At 33.8% G+C, this 14,942-nt stretch overlaps 3 protein-coding genes across 4 annotated transcripts; 2 read left to right on the top strand and 1 right to left on the bottom strand.

Moving 5' to 3' along the window:
• The first annotated feature begins 1,714 nt into the window (after nucleotides 1–1,714).
• LOC7454325 (probable galacturonosyltransferase 6) lies at nucleotides 1,715–6,584 on the top strand. Of its 2 annotated transcripts, none has more exons than XM_024602341.2 (9): nucleotides 1,715–2,130; nucleotides 2,353–2,387; nucleotides 2,661–2,702; nucleotides 2,820–3,003; nucleotides 3,091–3,164; nucleotides 3,393–3,625; nucleotides 3,786–4,143; nucleotides 4,768–5,289; nucleotides 6,017–6,584. In XM_024602341.2, exons 1-9 carry the CDS (start codon nucleotides 2,043–2,045, stop codon nucleotides 6,290–6,292), a joined length of 1,812 nt encoding a protein of 603 aa, XP_024458109.1. In that variant the 5' UTR covers nucleotides 1,715–2,042; the 3' UTR covers nucleotides 6,293–6,584. The 2 variants fall into 2 exon arrangements, with proteins under 2 accessions (XP_024458109.1, XP_002307628.1); XM_002307592.3 differs by having other exon boundaries at nucleotides 1,716–2,130; nucleotides 3,387–3,625.
• On the top strand, nucleotides 6,208–8,305 carry LOC7476887 (photosystem II reaction center W protein, chloroplastic). Its single transcript, XM_002307591.3, has 2 exons — nucleotides 6,208–7,651; nucleotides 7,877–8,305. Exons 1-2 carry the CDS (start codon nucleotides 7,552–7,554, stop codon nucleotides 8,179–8,181), a joined length of 405 nt encoding a protein of 134 aa, XP_002307627.1. The 5' UTR covers nucleotides 6,208–7,551; the 3' UTR covers nucleotides 8,182–8,305.
• A 349-nt stretch (nucleotides 8,306–8,654) lies between these two features.
• On the bottom strand, nucleotides 8,655–12,447 carry LOC7476886 (putative uridine kinase C227.14). Its single transcript, XM_052453182.1, has 12 exons — nucleotides 12,239–12,447; nucleotides 11,842–11,963; nucleotides 11,575–11,618; nucleotides 11,358–11,435; nucleotides 10,946–11,138; nucleotides 10,828–10,858; nucleotides 10,693–10,751; nucleotides 10,507–10,580; nucleotides 10,300–10,386; nucleotides 9,226–9,287; nucleotides 9,098–9,126; nucleotides 8,655–8,978 (listed from the first exon to the last, which is right to left on the bottom strand). The coding sequence occupies exons 1-12, from the start codon at nucleotides 12,294–12,296 to the stop codon at nucleotides 8,892–8,894; spliced, it is 924 nt and encodes a 307-aa protein (XP_052309142.1). The 5' UTR covers nucleotides 12,297–12,447; the 3' UTR covers nucleotides 8,655–8,891.
• Nucleotides 12,448–14,942: the final 2,495 nt, after the last annotated feature.

The raw sequence follows: 14,942 nt of genomic DNA, 5'->3' as shown, positions 1-14,942 counted from the left end.
GTAAAACTGTAAATCCCTGATTAAAAAAATATTAAATATTAATAAATAATTAAGGTAATGGGAAATAACTAAAGTTGAAATTTCAAGGATTCAACTTTTAAATATGGTTAATAATTAAAATGGATAGAGATGAGATGTTTAATTGAACGAAAAACACCCGAATTAAATTGTAGTGTCAACCTTGGAAATAATATAAATAGCTCACTTGGCTTCCTAAACAGCTGGCATGTTGATTTAGAGAATGAGAGGGAAATCCTCCTATTTTCTTAAAAATTTCTTTAAAGATCTCAGAAAACGCTTAGTAGTTAGGTTAAAGGATTAAAAGGAGTGTTTGGGTGATACAGGGAGGTTATTTGTATAATTTGAGGGAATTTAAAGCTTATAATAAGGAGAAGAATTGGTGGATTGGAGGGAGAAAAAATCAGTAAAATATATAGAAAGTATCAAAGAATTAAGGAAAATAAAAAGAAAAATACATAAAGTATGACTTGAATTGTTGTTCACCAAGCAGAGGTTAATGATTTTCACTAGACTGATATCGACATAACATCTTTATCTTTCACTTTTCCATTAATTTCAGGTTTTTTAGTATATTAGGTTGATTATTTAGTTTATTTAAGGAATTATAAATCTTTTCAATATATATATAATAATAAGAATGTAAATTAAAATTTCTATGTGATGTATATATATTTTTTAAATTTTATGTTTTTATGATTGTTATCTTTCTTGTATGATTTTGATCTGTATCATAAATTTAAGATTCTTTTTAGTTTTTAGTTACAAGATGAGTGAAATTTAAAATAAATTATCCTAAACTTGCAAATTATTAATTCTAAAATAAAGAAAGTAACAACCAATAATCATCATAATTATTAATTATGGAAAGGAAAAGATGTTTCTTGGTAGAAGAAAAAGAAGACCGATTTTATGCACCTATTTCACCTAACTTGAAATGTCATTAGAGAATGAATTTGACATGTACCTCTTATTTGAAAGTATGGTCGAAGAGGAAGTTTGTAAAAACTTAAATTGTTTTTGTTTAAAATTAATTTTTTTATAATTTTAGATTATTTTGATATATTAATATCAAAAATAAATTTTAAAAAATAAAAAATATTATTTTAAAACAACTTATAAAATAAATTATAAATCAGGGTGACCTAACTGAATAATTTAAGCTAATCAAGAGGTCATCGTGTGTTGTGATCCCAATACCATAGAAAGAAACCGATCTTTGCCACTAAATCAATGGAGAATGTCACAATTGCAGCACTTGTTTGCTACATCATTGCAACCTGGACTGAAACCCAACACTAACAGATTATCAGCCCACCCAAAAAGATCGGCAGTCCATTGCTTGCCACGTAGCACACTTCGATTTTAACTGCATCGGAGCAATCATTGCCGTGTCCCTTAGTGCGGGTAATTTAAGCCAGATTCACACCTGAAAGCTGAGATCAGATACTTTTATTTATTTTTTAAATGTTTCCACGATTTAAAACTCGGGGGTCCAAAAGAATCTGATTGGACCCAAAGACTGTCACTTGGAGATCAACGACGAATGATCTTACTCCTCGTCATTAGTTTCATATGCCCCACCCTAGGCTACCATTACCTGTCACTCATCGTCGTTTTCGCGTCTCGAATCTCAAAGCACAACCCCCGAAAGTATATAAATATGTACTCTATCTGGCAAATTCCAAAATTGACCAAAAAATATAGTTAAAAATATTTTAAAAATAAAAAAGAAACCCTCACCCTCACCCTCACAGAGAGGCAGGCATGGAGCATCAAGCTCTTTAAAACTACCCCCCCCTCTCTCTATATATATATCCCCGTGAAAATCACAGCACCAATAAAAAGAAAGCCTGAAACCCTAGCTTTGCTCTTCTTTCTTCTTTTTTCATTGCTCGTTATTGAAGAATAGAATTTGTGCTGATTTGATGAGTCTATGAAATGTGCTTTTTGGAGAATGATTGATTTCGATTCAATAAAACCCTAAAAATAGTGAGGATTTAATTTTTTTAATTAAATATAAAATGAAGAAATTTCGTCGGTGGCAGAGGATTTTCTTACTCTCTTTGCTCTGTTTAACTGTCTTGGCTCCCATACTTTTCGTTTCTGTAGGTAAAATCTTTATTCACTTTTCTGTTTGTGGTTGTTAAAAATTCAAATTATGTTGATAAGGAAATGGAAAATTCACTGAGGATAGAAATGTTACTGATGATTGATTGAATCTATTGATATTTTTACTGACAATCTACATTAGTAGACTCGTGGTTTGGATGTTGTGATTTGATTGATTATTGATGTGTTTGATTAATTCTTCGTGTGGATTTGTTGTGGCAGGGCGGAAAGAGTTGATTTCGGATTTATCAACTTTGGTAAGAAGTTTCTGTTTTAACTAGATTTTCAGTTTTCATTCTGTTTGGTTGCTAAGAAAATTTGTGGAAGGGAAAGGGTATGGATCAATGAAAATTTACTTCAAATGAATCAAACAACTAAGTTTAAGTGCGAATATTAGTACAATTAGTTATAATATTTGTTGACTGGTGAAATTTTCGCATGGCGCCTGAAATATTAGAAAGTCAAATTATACTGATAAGTTTGGGTTTTGTAAATAGAGATTTAACATTGATTCTATTTGTGTGGTGCAGAGATACAGGAGAGATTCTGTACAGCTTAATGCCATTGAGCAGGTAGTTTCATGTTTATTTATTTTTAATGGTTTTGTTTTTAAATTTACTGCTTGCTTCTGGTTTTTTGTTTTTCTTTTAGCTATTTATGTGTGTCAACATGGGTGTTTGGTGATTTAGGAAGAAGGTGAAGGTTTGAAAGGGCCGAAACTAGTGGTGTATGATGAGAAGGAACTGGGTTCTAGAATTAGTTACAGTACTTCGGAAGAGAATAATGATTCTAAGAAATATGGAAATATTGGAGAAATAGATCGAGGTTCAAAGAGATCTCAAAGAGGTGGAAACACGTCAATTCCTTTGGAAAGTAATGCTCAGAAGTGTTCTTTTAGCCTTACTGCTATTCCTTCTATTGTTGATTGTAAACATGTCCCTGATCTGTAACCATCTTCAGGAACTAATCATGAAAGTAGAGAAGAAAATCGGCAGATTCCACAGGAAACAGTAACATCCAGGTCAGAAGCAAAGGTAAGTGTGCATGTCAATATTCTATACTTCACAATGATTCTGGGCCTGCAAGACCAAAATCATTGTTAGTCAGAAGTGGAAGTCAGGGCACTGGTTATGAGAATTTTTTAGGAAAAATATTCATGCTTGTGATTCTGATTTCTGTAACATATATGAGATACAAGCATGGGCTGCTGTTCTTACCATCCATTGCATGTTGCGTATTACATCTTCTGGTTTTAGCTGCAGGGGCAGTCCAATCAAGCAACAGTTCGACATGATCAGAACATGCGATCTCCAGTCCGGATATTTACTGATGAGAAGGTAAAGCAGATGAAAGATGATCTGATTAGAGCAAAGGCATACTTGAGTATGACACCACCAGGCAGTAACTCTCACTTAGTAAAAGAGTTGAGATTGCGAATCAAAGAATCTGAACGAGCTGTTAGTGCAGCCAACAAGGACTCAGATTTATCAAGGAGGTATCTTCATCACCAGTACATGTTTTCTTTTGACATTGATTCTTTAAATATGCAATGATGATTGCTTGTGCATGTAGTAGAATTATGAAATGATGTCAGATTTTTTTTATTTGGGAGAAGGAAAAATTGGTTTAAAATCTGAACATCCATTCATTTACAGTGCACTACAGAAAAAGAGATCCTTGGAGGTTACCTTATCAAAAGCCAGTCGTGTTTTCCCGGACTGCTCGGCCATGGCTTTGAAGCTCCGTGCCATGACTTACAATGCTGAAGAACAGGTTCGAGCACAGAAGAATCAAGCAACATATCTTGTTCAGCTTTCTGGAAGGACTACGCCAAAAGGCTTACACTGCCTTTCTATGCGGTTGACAGCTGAATATTTTGCCTTGTCACCTGAGGAAAGACAGCTACCTAACCAACAAAGGGTGCATGATGCAGATCTTTATCACTATGCTGTTTTCTCTGATAATGTTCTAGCCTGTGCTGTGGTTGTCAATTCCACTGTCTCCTCTGCCATGGTAAACTGCTTTTTCCCTGTTATTATTGTTTTTTAGCCTCTGTGTACAGAGTTCGCTTCAGGCTTCTGGTGAGGTTATTATAACTTGCATAGCTCACACAGAAAAGCATAATTGGAATAAATTTACGGGGCCATCTCCAGCAAGGGAACAGGCCTCCGTCAGTGGCTCCTGTGTGCAGACTGAACCTGTTCTCTTTCCAACAGTAAAAAAAAAGTGTCTGCAAACATGTGTATCGTATTTTCCATTATATTATACCTTCTGTCTGAGTCGAAACAACACTTTTTGTAAGTCAAAAACTCTAGCAAATTCAATAAGCAAGCTTTTGGCTGTGTGAGCATAGTGCCATTAAGAAAAGAAAAAAATCGTGCTATTTTTCTTGAGTCATGTGGCTGTCTAGTTGTAGCGTTTCTGATATTTTTTGAAATATACCAGTCTTATTCTTGGCCTTATACCATTACAAATCATTAAATAGGGTAGTAGGACTCTGGTACTGATGTCATTCCCTGTTGGCTGGGTTAGATACTTGTGGAAAAAAGTTTTTCAAATTGAGTATTGTGCCATGGCTTACTTCTACTTGACATGAGCAACAATGCTGATGACTTTTATTGCTTTAACTACTGACAGGAGCCAGAGAAAATTGTTTTTCACATAGTGACTGATTCTCTCAATCTCCCAACAATCTCAATGTGGTTCTTATTGAATCCTCCTGGCAAAGCTACAATTCAGATCCAGAGCTTAGTCGATTTCAAAGGGTTGTCCGCTAATTACAATTCAACATTGAAGCAACTAAATTCCCGTGATTCAAGATATACTTCTGCACTGAACCATCTTCGTTTCTATCTACCAGATGTCTTCCCCCAGCTGAATAAGATTGTTCTGTTTGACCATGATGTGGTAGTGCAAAAGGATCTAGCTGGCCTTTGGAGTCTTAATATGAAAGGAAAAGTCATTGGAGCAGTGGACACGTGCCGTGAAGGTGAACCTTCATTTCGCCGGATGGATAAGTTCATCAATTTCTCAGATCCATTTGTGATTAAGAGGTTTGATGCCAAGGCATGCACATGGGCATTTGGAATGAATTTGTTTGATCTGCAAGAGTGGAGGAGGCATAAATTAACTGCTCTCTACAATAAATACTTGCAACTGGTAAAGAAATTTCTCCCATTCATATTTGCTTTTGCTTGCATGCTGATATATGCTTTCTGGATTTATGATATCTCTGTTGATCTGAAAACCACGTGTGCTGATTTAGTGTTGTTCTACTTCAAAAGATATTTACACCCCTCAATTTTTCTATGTTTTGATTAACTTGGTCTTGAGATCACATGTAGAGCATTAACGAGCATCTGCATGTATTAGTCCCATGGATTGCCAAGGGTTCGACTCCCAGTCTTGCCATGTTGAGATTATACCATGGATTCACCCAGTCCATGGGTTAGGAGCAGTTCATTAGCTTGGGGTGAGCCTGAAGGGCCTGACCTATGTGATTTCCCCTTTCATAAGAAAAAAAAGCATCAGTATGGAATGCAGAATCTAGCATGCACTTCTATTGGAGGCCAGACTTTGTGGTAAGGCGGGTGAGAGGGCTTTTTGGTACCCGCAAGCATGGTTTTCACTTCTAGTTTCTGGCTCACGAGTCAACACAGTTTCAACAAGTATTTATTCATTTTCATGGGCATGGAAAGTGGCTTAATGAATTGAATACCAGATGTTCAATGAATTCATACATTAGCAGCATATGTGCAGGCATCATGCAAACATGCAGGCAGACACACTCTTGGTGATATGCCTGGATGAATCTATAATTATCCTGCACATATCTATAATTGTCCTGCATATTTTAATGCTTGTTTTGCCCCATTATGTTTCGCAGGGCCACACAAGGCAATTGTGGAAAGCGGGTAGTTTGCCTTTAGGTTGGGCCACTTTCTACAACCGGACGGTTATTCTGGACAGGAGATGGCATAAACTCGGACTTGGCCATGAGGCGGGTGTTGGACACGACGGTGTTGAGCAGGCAGCGGTATTACACTATGATGGAGTCATGAAACCATGGCTGGATATTGGTATTGGAAAGTACAAGAGTTACTGGAGCAAACATATCAACTACGACCATCCCTACTTACAACAGTGCAATATCCACGAGTAACTGAAATCAGATTATACTATTACCTCACGCATCATTGGTTGCTTCTTGTTCTAGGGACTTGACATACATGTTCACTTGATTCTTTCACAAATTTCTTTTGTAAAGTTCCAACACATTTTGTCTTGAATGCGGCAGTAATCTTCTAGGAGCTGAGCCTAAGCGATAAAAGCTGAAATCAAATAAGTCCCCGGGGGCATGTTCGAATGCTTCAAGATGTTGTGTACATAACTCAGATAATTCTCTTTAGATGCAAACACCAGAACTGAAAGGAATATGGCAATTTTCTTTGGTATATTCGTGGGGGTTTCTGTGCCGTTATTCTGTGGATGCTCCATGGTTTCCTGACAGATAGCTCTTCATGTGGTCGACTTTCAACTTTATCCAGATGAGTCGAGGTTTCAAGTGAGTTTGCTTGTGTGTAATTTCCCATTTAGATGAAGAAAAGGGCTCTAACCTATGGATTCGATAAATATGTTTGCGTAATTAGAATTGAAGGTTTTTTTTTACAGATACAATTTTACTTTCTTAACTAATGGTTGAATAAAATAAAATATTCTTGCCTACTTCACACCAGGATTTTTTTTAAAAAAACCTCATTTTTCTCAAGTTCAACCACAATCCTTTAAGGAGAGTGATCATAGAGTACTAATTAGTAATATTTTATTAATTATTTCTAGATTTATTTTGAAAAAAAAAATATAAAAATAAGAAAAAATAAAACACATAATAATAAGAATATTTTTATTTATGATTTTTCTATCTATTTAAAAAAAAATAGATTCAAAAAATAACTAATAGTATATTTTAATTATTCCTTGAACAGTATTTTTCTTTTCTATTTTTATCTATATTTAAAAAAATAAAAACTTAAGTGATAAAATATTATTAATTACCCCTTATAGAAAGCCCCACAATTTTTACCGGCTAAAACGAATGGAATAATGGGACTTGAAGCCGGCTCGACGACGTTAACTAGGGAAAAATCTGGCTCGGTTCATGTGGTCACTGCCTATGGTAATTTGCTTGGCCTCGTAAATGGATCATGTCACACGTGGAAGAAGCTGGTTGGACTCCTGAGGATAGCGGATATCAAAGGAGGGGCTGCCTATCTATCCATGTTATGTGGTGCGTTGGACACTCATGGTTTGGATACATAATATTAATTTGTAAATTCTTGTGGCACACTTTGCTACGACTGCTTTGGTATCCTTTGTAGCAGTGCTCAGTCCTGACTCAAGCTTCTTCCAAATTGAAGAAAGATGGCCACCATCACTGCTAGCACCACCACTACATCATCACTCGTCCGTGCAGCTCTTGTACACAAGCCATCACTAGGAGTCTCATGCTCACCTGTTCTTGGTAAGACCATTTCCCCCCTCTCTTGAATTTTATGCTTCTGAGTCGTGGGGTGAAACTATTGTCGTTTGTATCTTATTTTGTTCAATACGGTTTATGATTTTGTCGGTAAAAAATGATGCAATCACCAGACCTATTTGATAGGAATCAACTCGGATCAGAGTTGATTATCATCATTTGACTGGGCATTCAACATTCTTTTTTGTTTTATTTAATTTATGGTTCCAGGCTTGCCAGCAATGGCAAAGAAGGGAAGAGTGAGCTGTTCCATGGAGGGAAAGCCCAGCGTGGAGGAAAAATGCAAGGGAATGAGTGCATCTTTGATGGCAGCTGTGTGCGCTGCATCCATGTCAAGCCCCGCCTTGGCTCTGGTGGATGAGAGAATGTCCACTGAAGGAACAGGACTGCCCTTTGGTTTGAGTAACAACCTTCTTGTTTGGATCCTGTTGGGTGTTTTTGCTCTCATCTGGGCTCTCTACTTTACCTACACAGCCACCCTCGAGGAGGATGAGGAATCAGGATTGTCCCTCTGAAGCCGAACTCGTTTCATTATTGACAAGGAATGTAAAAATAATGCAAAACGTTTGGCTTTTTTCTACCTTGTACCAAAACTTTCATAATTTATCTGTGCAATTTATGTGTTGTCTTGCTTCTTAATCGCTCCTCTTGTTTAGCTCGCATACCGTCCCTGCTTTTTAGTGTGTGTATGGATTCGCCAAAAATATTAATTTAATATATTTTTAAGTAAAAAAAACTTTGAAAAGAACTCCTTTGAGTGATGAAAACAAACAGTGCAAGTGCATATGTACATGAGGTTGATAACGGTGAACAGTTTATCAAAATAGGAAGCATTCTACTTACTCTCGCATCCAAATAAAAAGATTTCTTCTAATTTAACAATGACACTGTTTAAGTAAGGAAATATGTTTAATTAATCTGTTATCTTGGCGTTAACAGATTAATTAACCAGAATATAATTTCCAGTGTAGGATGGCTGAACAAACTATAAGAGAAACCAGGCATTGACTTGCTTCTATAGAAACTGCATCTGAATAACTTGGTCAGTCCGGTTCTTGAACTAGCAAATATAATACATACGTGAAAAAATTAAAAGCAAGGAATAGAAAAAAGTGCCATATACTTTATTCATTCACTCTTTCAGTTTCCATCAAGTTGATGGAAAACAGATAAATTCATCTGATCTCATCTCTCTTTCTCCATTAGGTCATCGCGTCAAACAATTTCAGAAATCGATAGACCTGATTACTAAATCTGCATTTTTCTTCGACTTGATAATGAGCTCTGCATTAGGCTGGTCGTTATACTCTATCTGCAGATGAATGTAATTCTTCATTGAATTTACACTAAAGTAGGACTACTGTAGTGAAAACAGCAACCACAAAAAAAGAAGCAAGAGAAGTTTGAAGCTGACAACAAAGTAAAGCTTACCCGCCACTTAGCAACATCTGGAGGCTTCCCTGTTAGATGACATAACATTAAATCGTAAGATTCCTTTCCTTTCCCTGGCAGAATTGTAGAAGCAGTTACTAGTAGAAACAGAAGAGATGAGCCTATACCTGTTGAAATATGTCTCTTTAAAACTCGCTGCATTGCTGTATCAATGTCCACATCAATAAACCTTAAAAAAAAAACAAAACACAGTACAAATTACTCAGGCTGTTACCACAGAAAGTTTTAAACTCAAGTTCCCAATACAGAAGAAAGATTGAAAAGGCTTTCTAAGAAGGTGGGGCACGGGTTCAAGATGGTGCAAACAGTTCACCCAACCTCAAACATTTAAGCTGAAGATATCATCTGCTCATAAGCCTATACAATTCTATCCTTAAAGAAAATACAGCGTTAGAAAAGGGGAGTTGAAAAGGGGAGACAGGTTAACTAGTTGGACATTTTGTAAAGAGTATGACCTGTAGAATTAAGTGCCAATTGCTCACGTATGGTTTCATAAAATAGCAAAGGAGAGGAAACAGCAAAATTACTAATTGCAACAGCGGTATAAACTTTAAATGATTTTAACCAGATTGGACAACAGGGTTACAACAAATAGTGATCTCAAGACTACATCGCAGCCCAAAGGTCCCAAATCCATTTGAATCTGTTTGGAGATTTCCATGACGGAATTGAGCTGAAAGAATTTTTTTCTCGAGATAAAAGTATCTAGAGGATTGACAGTTCAAAAGGCGCCCCGGGTAAAAGGAAAACATAAACAGTATATACTGTGATGTATCTGACTTCGAGGATTGATCTTCATTTTCTTGTTCATTTTTTAACTCCATATTCTAACATGGCCAACTTCATGAGAGGATAATCCCACGTAAAGATTCAAGGTTCTAAGTGAAGTCTGGAACATTCTCCATCTCATTCCAAGTGAGCATATTCATAAAACAGATTTTATAGCACCAATTTAAACATGATAAAAGCTCTTGGAAGCAAAACTTAAAGAGTGAGTGTAAAGTTGTCCTTAAGCATGATACAGCCCTCAACATTGTTGCTACATGTCCAGCCCTGTCAGATGTATAGAAACTAGGCAAAATAACACTAATGAAAAAAACTGGTGAATTCTCAGCATCATATATCTGCTCCACGACAAGATAGAGGAAGAAAAATAGCCTTGTCAGAACATAATACTTTACCATTTCTCATCAAACATTGAAGACACATCCTTCCAAGCCCCATCTTCCAACAATAGATAATTTCCTTCAACTATGACCACTTTATGCCTGCAACGAGTGTGAAAATAGGATTCATAGATGAAGCATAGGCTACGTGTTTAACCTTCCATTCAAACAAATCAGCTTCCTTTGAAAGGATTCTGCATGTTAAAGTATATGATTACTTACTGAAGACTCACAAAGATATCATCTTCTACTGGATCTCCAACACCATGATCAAAAGATGGTGCATAAACTGACCCCTGAAAAGTTTATCATTAATCAGAAACACATAACATTTCTAGATATGGTATCCTCTACTAACCATTTCCAAAGATGTTAAATTTCAAGTTTACAACAACAATGGCCACTCACCTCGTTCCTCAACTTCTCCAGACATCTAAGCAGTAGGGTTGGGGAAAATGTCCATGGAGCTGATTCATCAACACAAGAATCAATACTTGAACACTGGGCTTGAATGTAGAAAAAACAAAACAAAGTCAAGCTTACCTCCTCTTCTGGCATGGGCTTCCTCTGGATTCTAAAATGCAAACAATATTAGCGTACCCTGAAATACATCTGAAAAAGTTTCAATAACTAAAGTAAACAACCATGAAGCAAGCTTAACCTCCATTGCATCAAGCTGGGAACGATATAGATGAAACCCATCCATGGGAAGAACTGCAGCAACATCCGGAGGCTTGACTTGCGAATCAAATGAAGAAGCTTTTTGTGGCCATAACCTATTTACACGATGCACTATTTCAGAAGCCAAAGTGCTCTTTCCAGCACCAGGTGGACCAGCCAACGCCACAATATACCTGCATACATTTTAGTCACAAAATCAACCAGAATAGCAATTAGCATACAGAATGACCAAAAATATGACTGGAAAGAATGATGCTCTTCACATAAATCCACCCCCCCCCAAAAAAAAAAAAAAAAAAAAAGTCCACTGATATTCTTAACTATCTTGTACAATCAGGTTCAAATATATCAAAAGTAAACAGCATTCCTACATTGAAGAGGCTAGAACTTACTTGAAATTAGGATTCGACGCTGCTGGTGCTGTAGGAAGAAGCCGTATAGCTAAAGCATCATATATCTCATCCATGGAACTATAAATGAAACAGAAGCAAAAATAAAAATAAAATACCACTCGTCAACACAGCAGAAGCAAGGCTAAAAAGAAAAAAATTGTTTGTTCACTTCAAATTCAACCATGAGAATGATTGATCTAATGTGTACTAGTCATACCCGGCCTCAACAACAGGAATCTCTCTCTTTTGACTACATAAGACCTGATGCCACACATCACGAAATAAAAATCAACATTATAAAATCATAAGCTTCTTTTTTTAATTTTTCAGAAAAAAAATTTGTTCAAAAAGACAGAAGAAAATAGCAATTTAAAGGCAACCTTTATAGAGTTTACTTTGTGAACCAGGCAACAAGGTCGCGTCAACAAAGACAGAAAAAAAATTTGTTCAAAAAGACAGAAGAAAATAGCAATTTAAAGGCAACCTTTATAGAGTTTACTTTGTGAACCAGGCAACAAGGTCGCGTCAACAAAGACAGCGAATCTCTTCTATTCAATGAAATTGGAAGCTCCAGATGAAGTTTAATCCTTCTAAATAGCAATGCCTCTGGAAAATCACAACATTTTTAATCCGTAGACAACATAAAACAGATAGAAATCGAACACAGGCCTGTGCTTAAAACATATCGACAGCATCAGAGAGGATTTGCACGTTCGATATTTTAAAATTAAAACAAATCGAGCTTTTCCTGTGCTATAATTAACCACGAATAAGTTTTGGAATAGTACAATTTTTTTTGTGTTTAATACAAGAATCTGTTTTTTTTTTTTTCAAATTTTTTCGTGATCGCAAAAAGGAGACAAAAGGTGTTAGAGATTGACCTGTGGATGGACGCAGATAGGTGGCGGAGGTTGTAGATAATGAAAAAGAGACCTCCATGGCTGCCACGAATCACCAAACAGAACAGGGAACTATAACAACTTGTGCTTATGTTTGAGTTTGGAGTGAAGGAGATTATGCTGTTTCTTCGATCTTCTTCTTTCTTCTTCTATTCCTCCTGTTCTTTTATCCTGTATTCGGTAATCGGTAATAGGTAGTGTAGTGGTAGTTATTTTATAAAATATTTTTTATTTTAAAATATTTTTTTTTAGTTTTATAAATTAATTTTTAACATTGTTATATTAAAAAAAAATTGAAAATTAATTTATTTTTTTAAATATTGCTACCACAAAAACAACCACAACATAAGTGTATGCTTAGAAGATTTTTTCCTAATTATTTTTTATTTAAAAATATTTAAAAATTATTATTTTTAATATTAATATATTAAAAATGTATTAAAATAATTTTTTAAAAAAAATAATTAAAAAAAAAAGACGTAATGAGCAACAGATAAAACATCATTAAAATTTAAATAACATAAGTCATTAGTTAATTAATACGTTCATATCATCATTTTAAGTCAGCAAATTAAATAAATAAATAAATATATATATATATATATTGGGAAATTAATGAAAATAAATTTTAAATAGTTAAATTAATATAATTATTATGAATTTCTTTTTAAAATACTTTATATCTTTACTGGGTACATCAACATAAAAAGATTAGCAAAAGCTTTTAGAGTTATTGAAATGAAGCACTAAAAAGAAATTTTGAGTTTGATTATAAGATTTTTTTCATAATTTTAAAGTCATTATTTTTTATATCAGTTTTATTTTATTTTATATAACTGGATTATATAAATATAAATATTATTTTTAAAAATAAATTGATCATAATAATCACTCGATTATTATTATGAAAATAAAAAATAAAAGATAAAAAGTATCATCTTCTGTTTATATTGCTAATTTCTTGCTTTTCTAAATGAATTAATTTTGATTTACCTTCATCCAATATTTTAATATACAACAAATTAGATTAATTATATTTCAAGTTTGAAACTTGTATTGAAAAAAAAAAAGTTAATTGACAAATTCATTTACAATCAGCATCAATGTTAATCTTTCCGCACAAAAAAAAGTTACATTATTTTGACTATTTAGAAAAGTGATTGTTTCTATTTAATTTTCCATATTAGTAATTGTTTTAAATAGAAAGTTGCATATAATTAATGATTTTTATAAATTCGCTGAAATAGACTAATGACATGGCATATCAGTTAGTGACTTAAGTTGGAACTTATAGAATGCTACTAGTTACAGTGTAATTACTATAAAATATCTCTATTGATATAAGATGATGACATGTTATATTAGTTAATAGCTGAAGTTGTAACTAACGTCGTCATATGAATTACAGCTTAAACACTATAAAATTTCTCACTTATTAGAGGTAGTGTTGTTCAACTCGATTTTTGAAAGTGTATTTTATTTTTTTTATTTAAAAAAACATAAAATTAATATTTTTATATATATTTTTAATAATTTTAATGTGCCAATATAAAAAATAAATTAAAAACTTGAAAAAAATATTATTTAAATAATTTTTTTATTAAAAATTACTTTTAAAAAATATTTTATCAAATACATATTTATTCCATCTGCACTACTTATTATCTTACATGTCAAAATTGCCCCTCCAGTAATATTCTCATAAAATACTGAAAAAGTTATCGTATCCGATCATGATGCTGATGTTTTCCTTAAAAACATCTCCAATGACAAAAGTTATTTATAAAACTAAATTGATGAAATAACTTTTTAAATAATATAAATATAACTTTTTTTTATATGCAATCCAATGAAAAAAAAAGGTATTTTAACAACTTATTTGTACTCTAATATATATATGCCTATTAGAATCTTTAAGACTTTATGATTCTTGGGTTTAATATCTTGGTTTTTTATGCACTTGAATTTTTTAGTGTTCTTTGATGCTCTCATTCTCTTTTTCTATAAATAGACTACTTGTTTTGTATTCTAAAAATCAAAAAGATATATATAAAAAAAATAAGTTTATCTTTTAAATTTTATTATGAATATATATATTCTTACTTATTTTTTATATTTCAATATGTTATCAGCACAATCATTAACTCCTATGTTAAGTGACTTATATCAATTTCAATATTTTTTTTCTTTTTATTATTGTTCATACTTTATAGAATATATTTGGTTCTGTAACATATTTTTTATAAATTTTCTCTCATTTTTATTCATCAAGATTTAAAGTTCCTGAAAAATCAGTATTGTATGTTCTCGAAAAATTATATAAATTAAATACAGTTCTTGAAGAACTAGTATTTCTAGAGAATTAAATAAATAGCAGTCTTAAAAGACTCATTTTTTTCTTGATTTTATTTGTCGCACGTGATAAAAAATCCGCGCGGCATCGGCTGGCGATTTTATCTTTGTTACGTTTGCTTTGATTGGTTCGTTGGAGTCGCCACCTAGTAATTTATTGAGGGCTACTAGGAAACCTGATGTACTGGTCTTGTCAGAGATTCACGGGTAAGGGACTGGTTGTGGTTAGGGAAGGTATTAGCACCCCTAACACACCCTACCTGAGGTAAGCTGCTTTGTAGACTTGATGTGTTTTAAAAATAAAATCTTAGCACAATTCTAAGGCTTTGATAAA

Source organism: Populus trichocarpa, chromosome 5, assembly GCF_000002775.5.
Source record: "Populus trichocarpa isolate Nisqually-1 chromosome 5, P.trichocarpa_v4.1, whole genome shotgun sequence".
NCBI classification, from domain to species: Eukaryota; Viridiplantae; Streptophyta; class Magnoliopsida; order Malpighiales; family Salicaceae; genus Populus; species Populus trichocarpa.
This window is presented reverse-complemented; position numbering and strand designations above follow the sequence as displayed.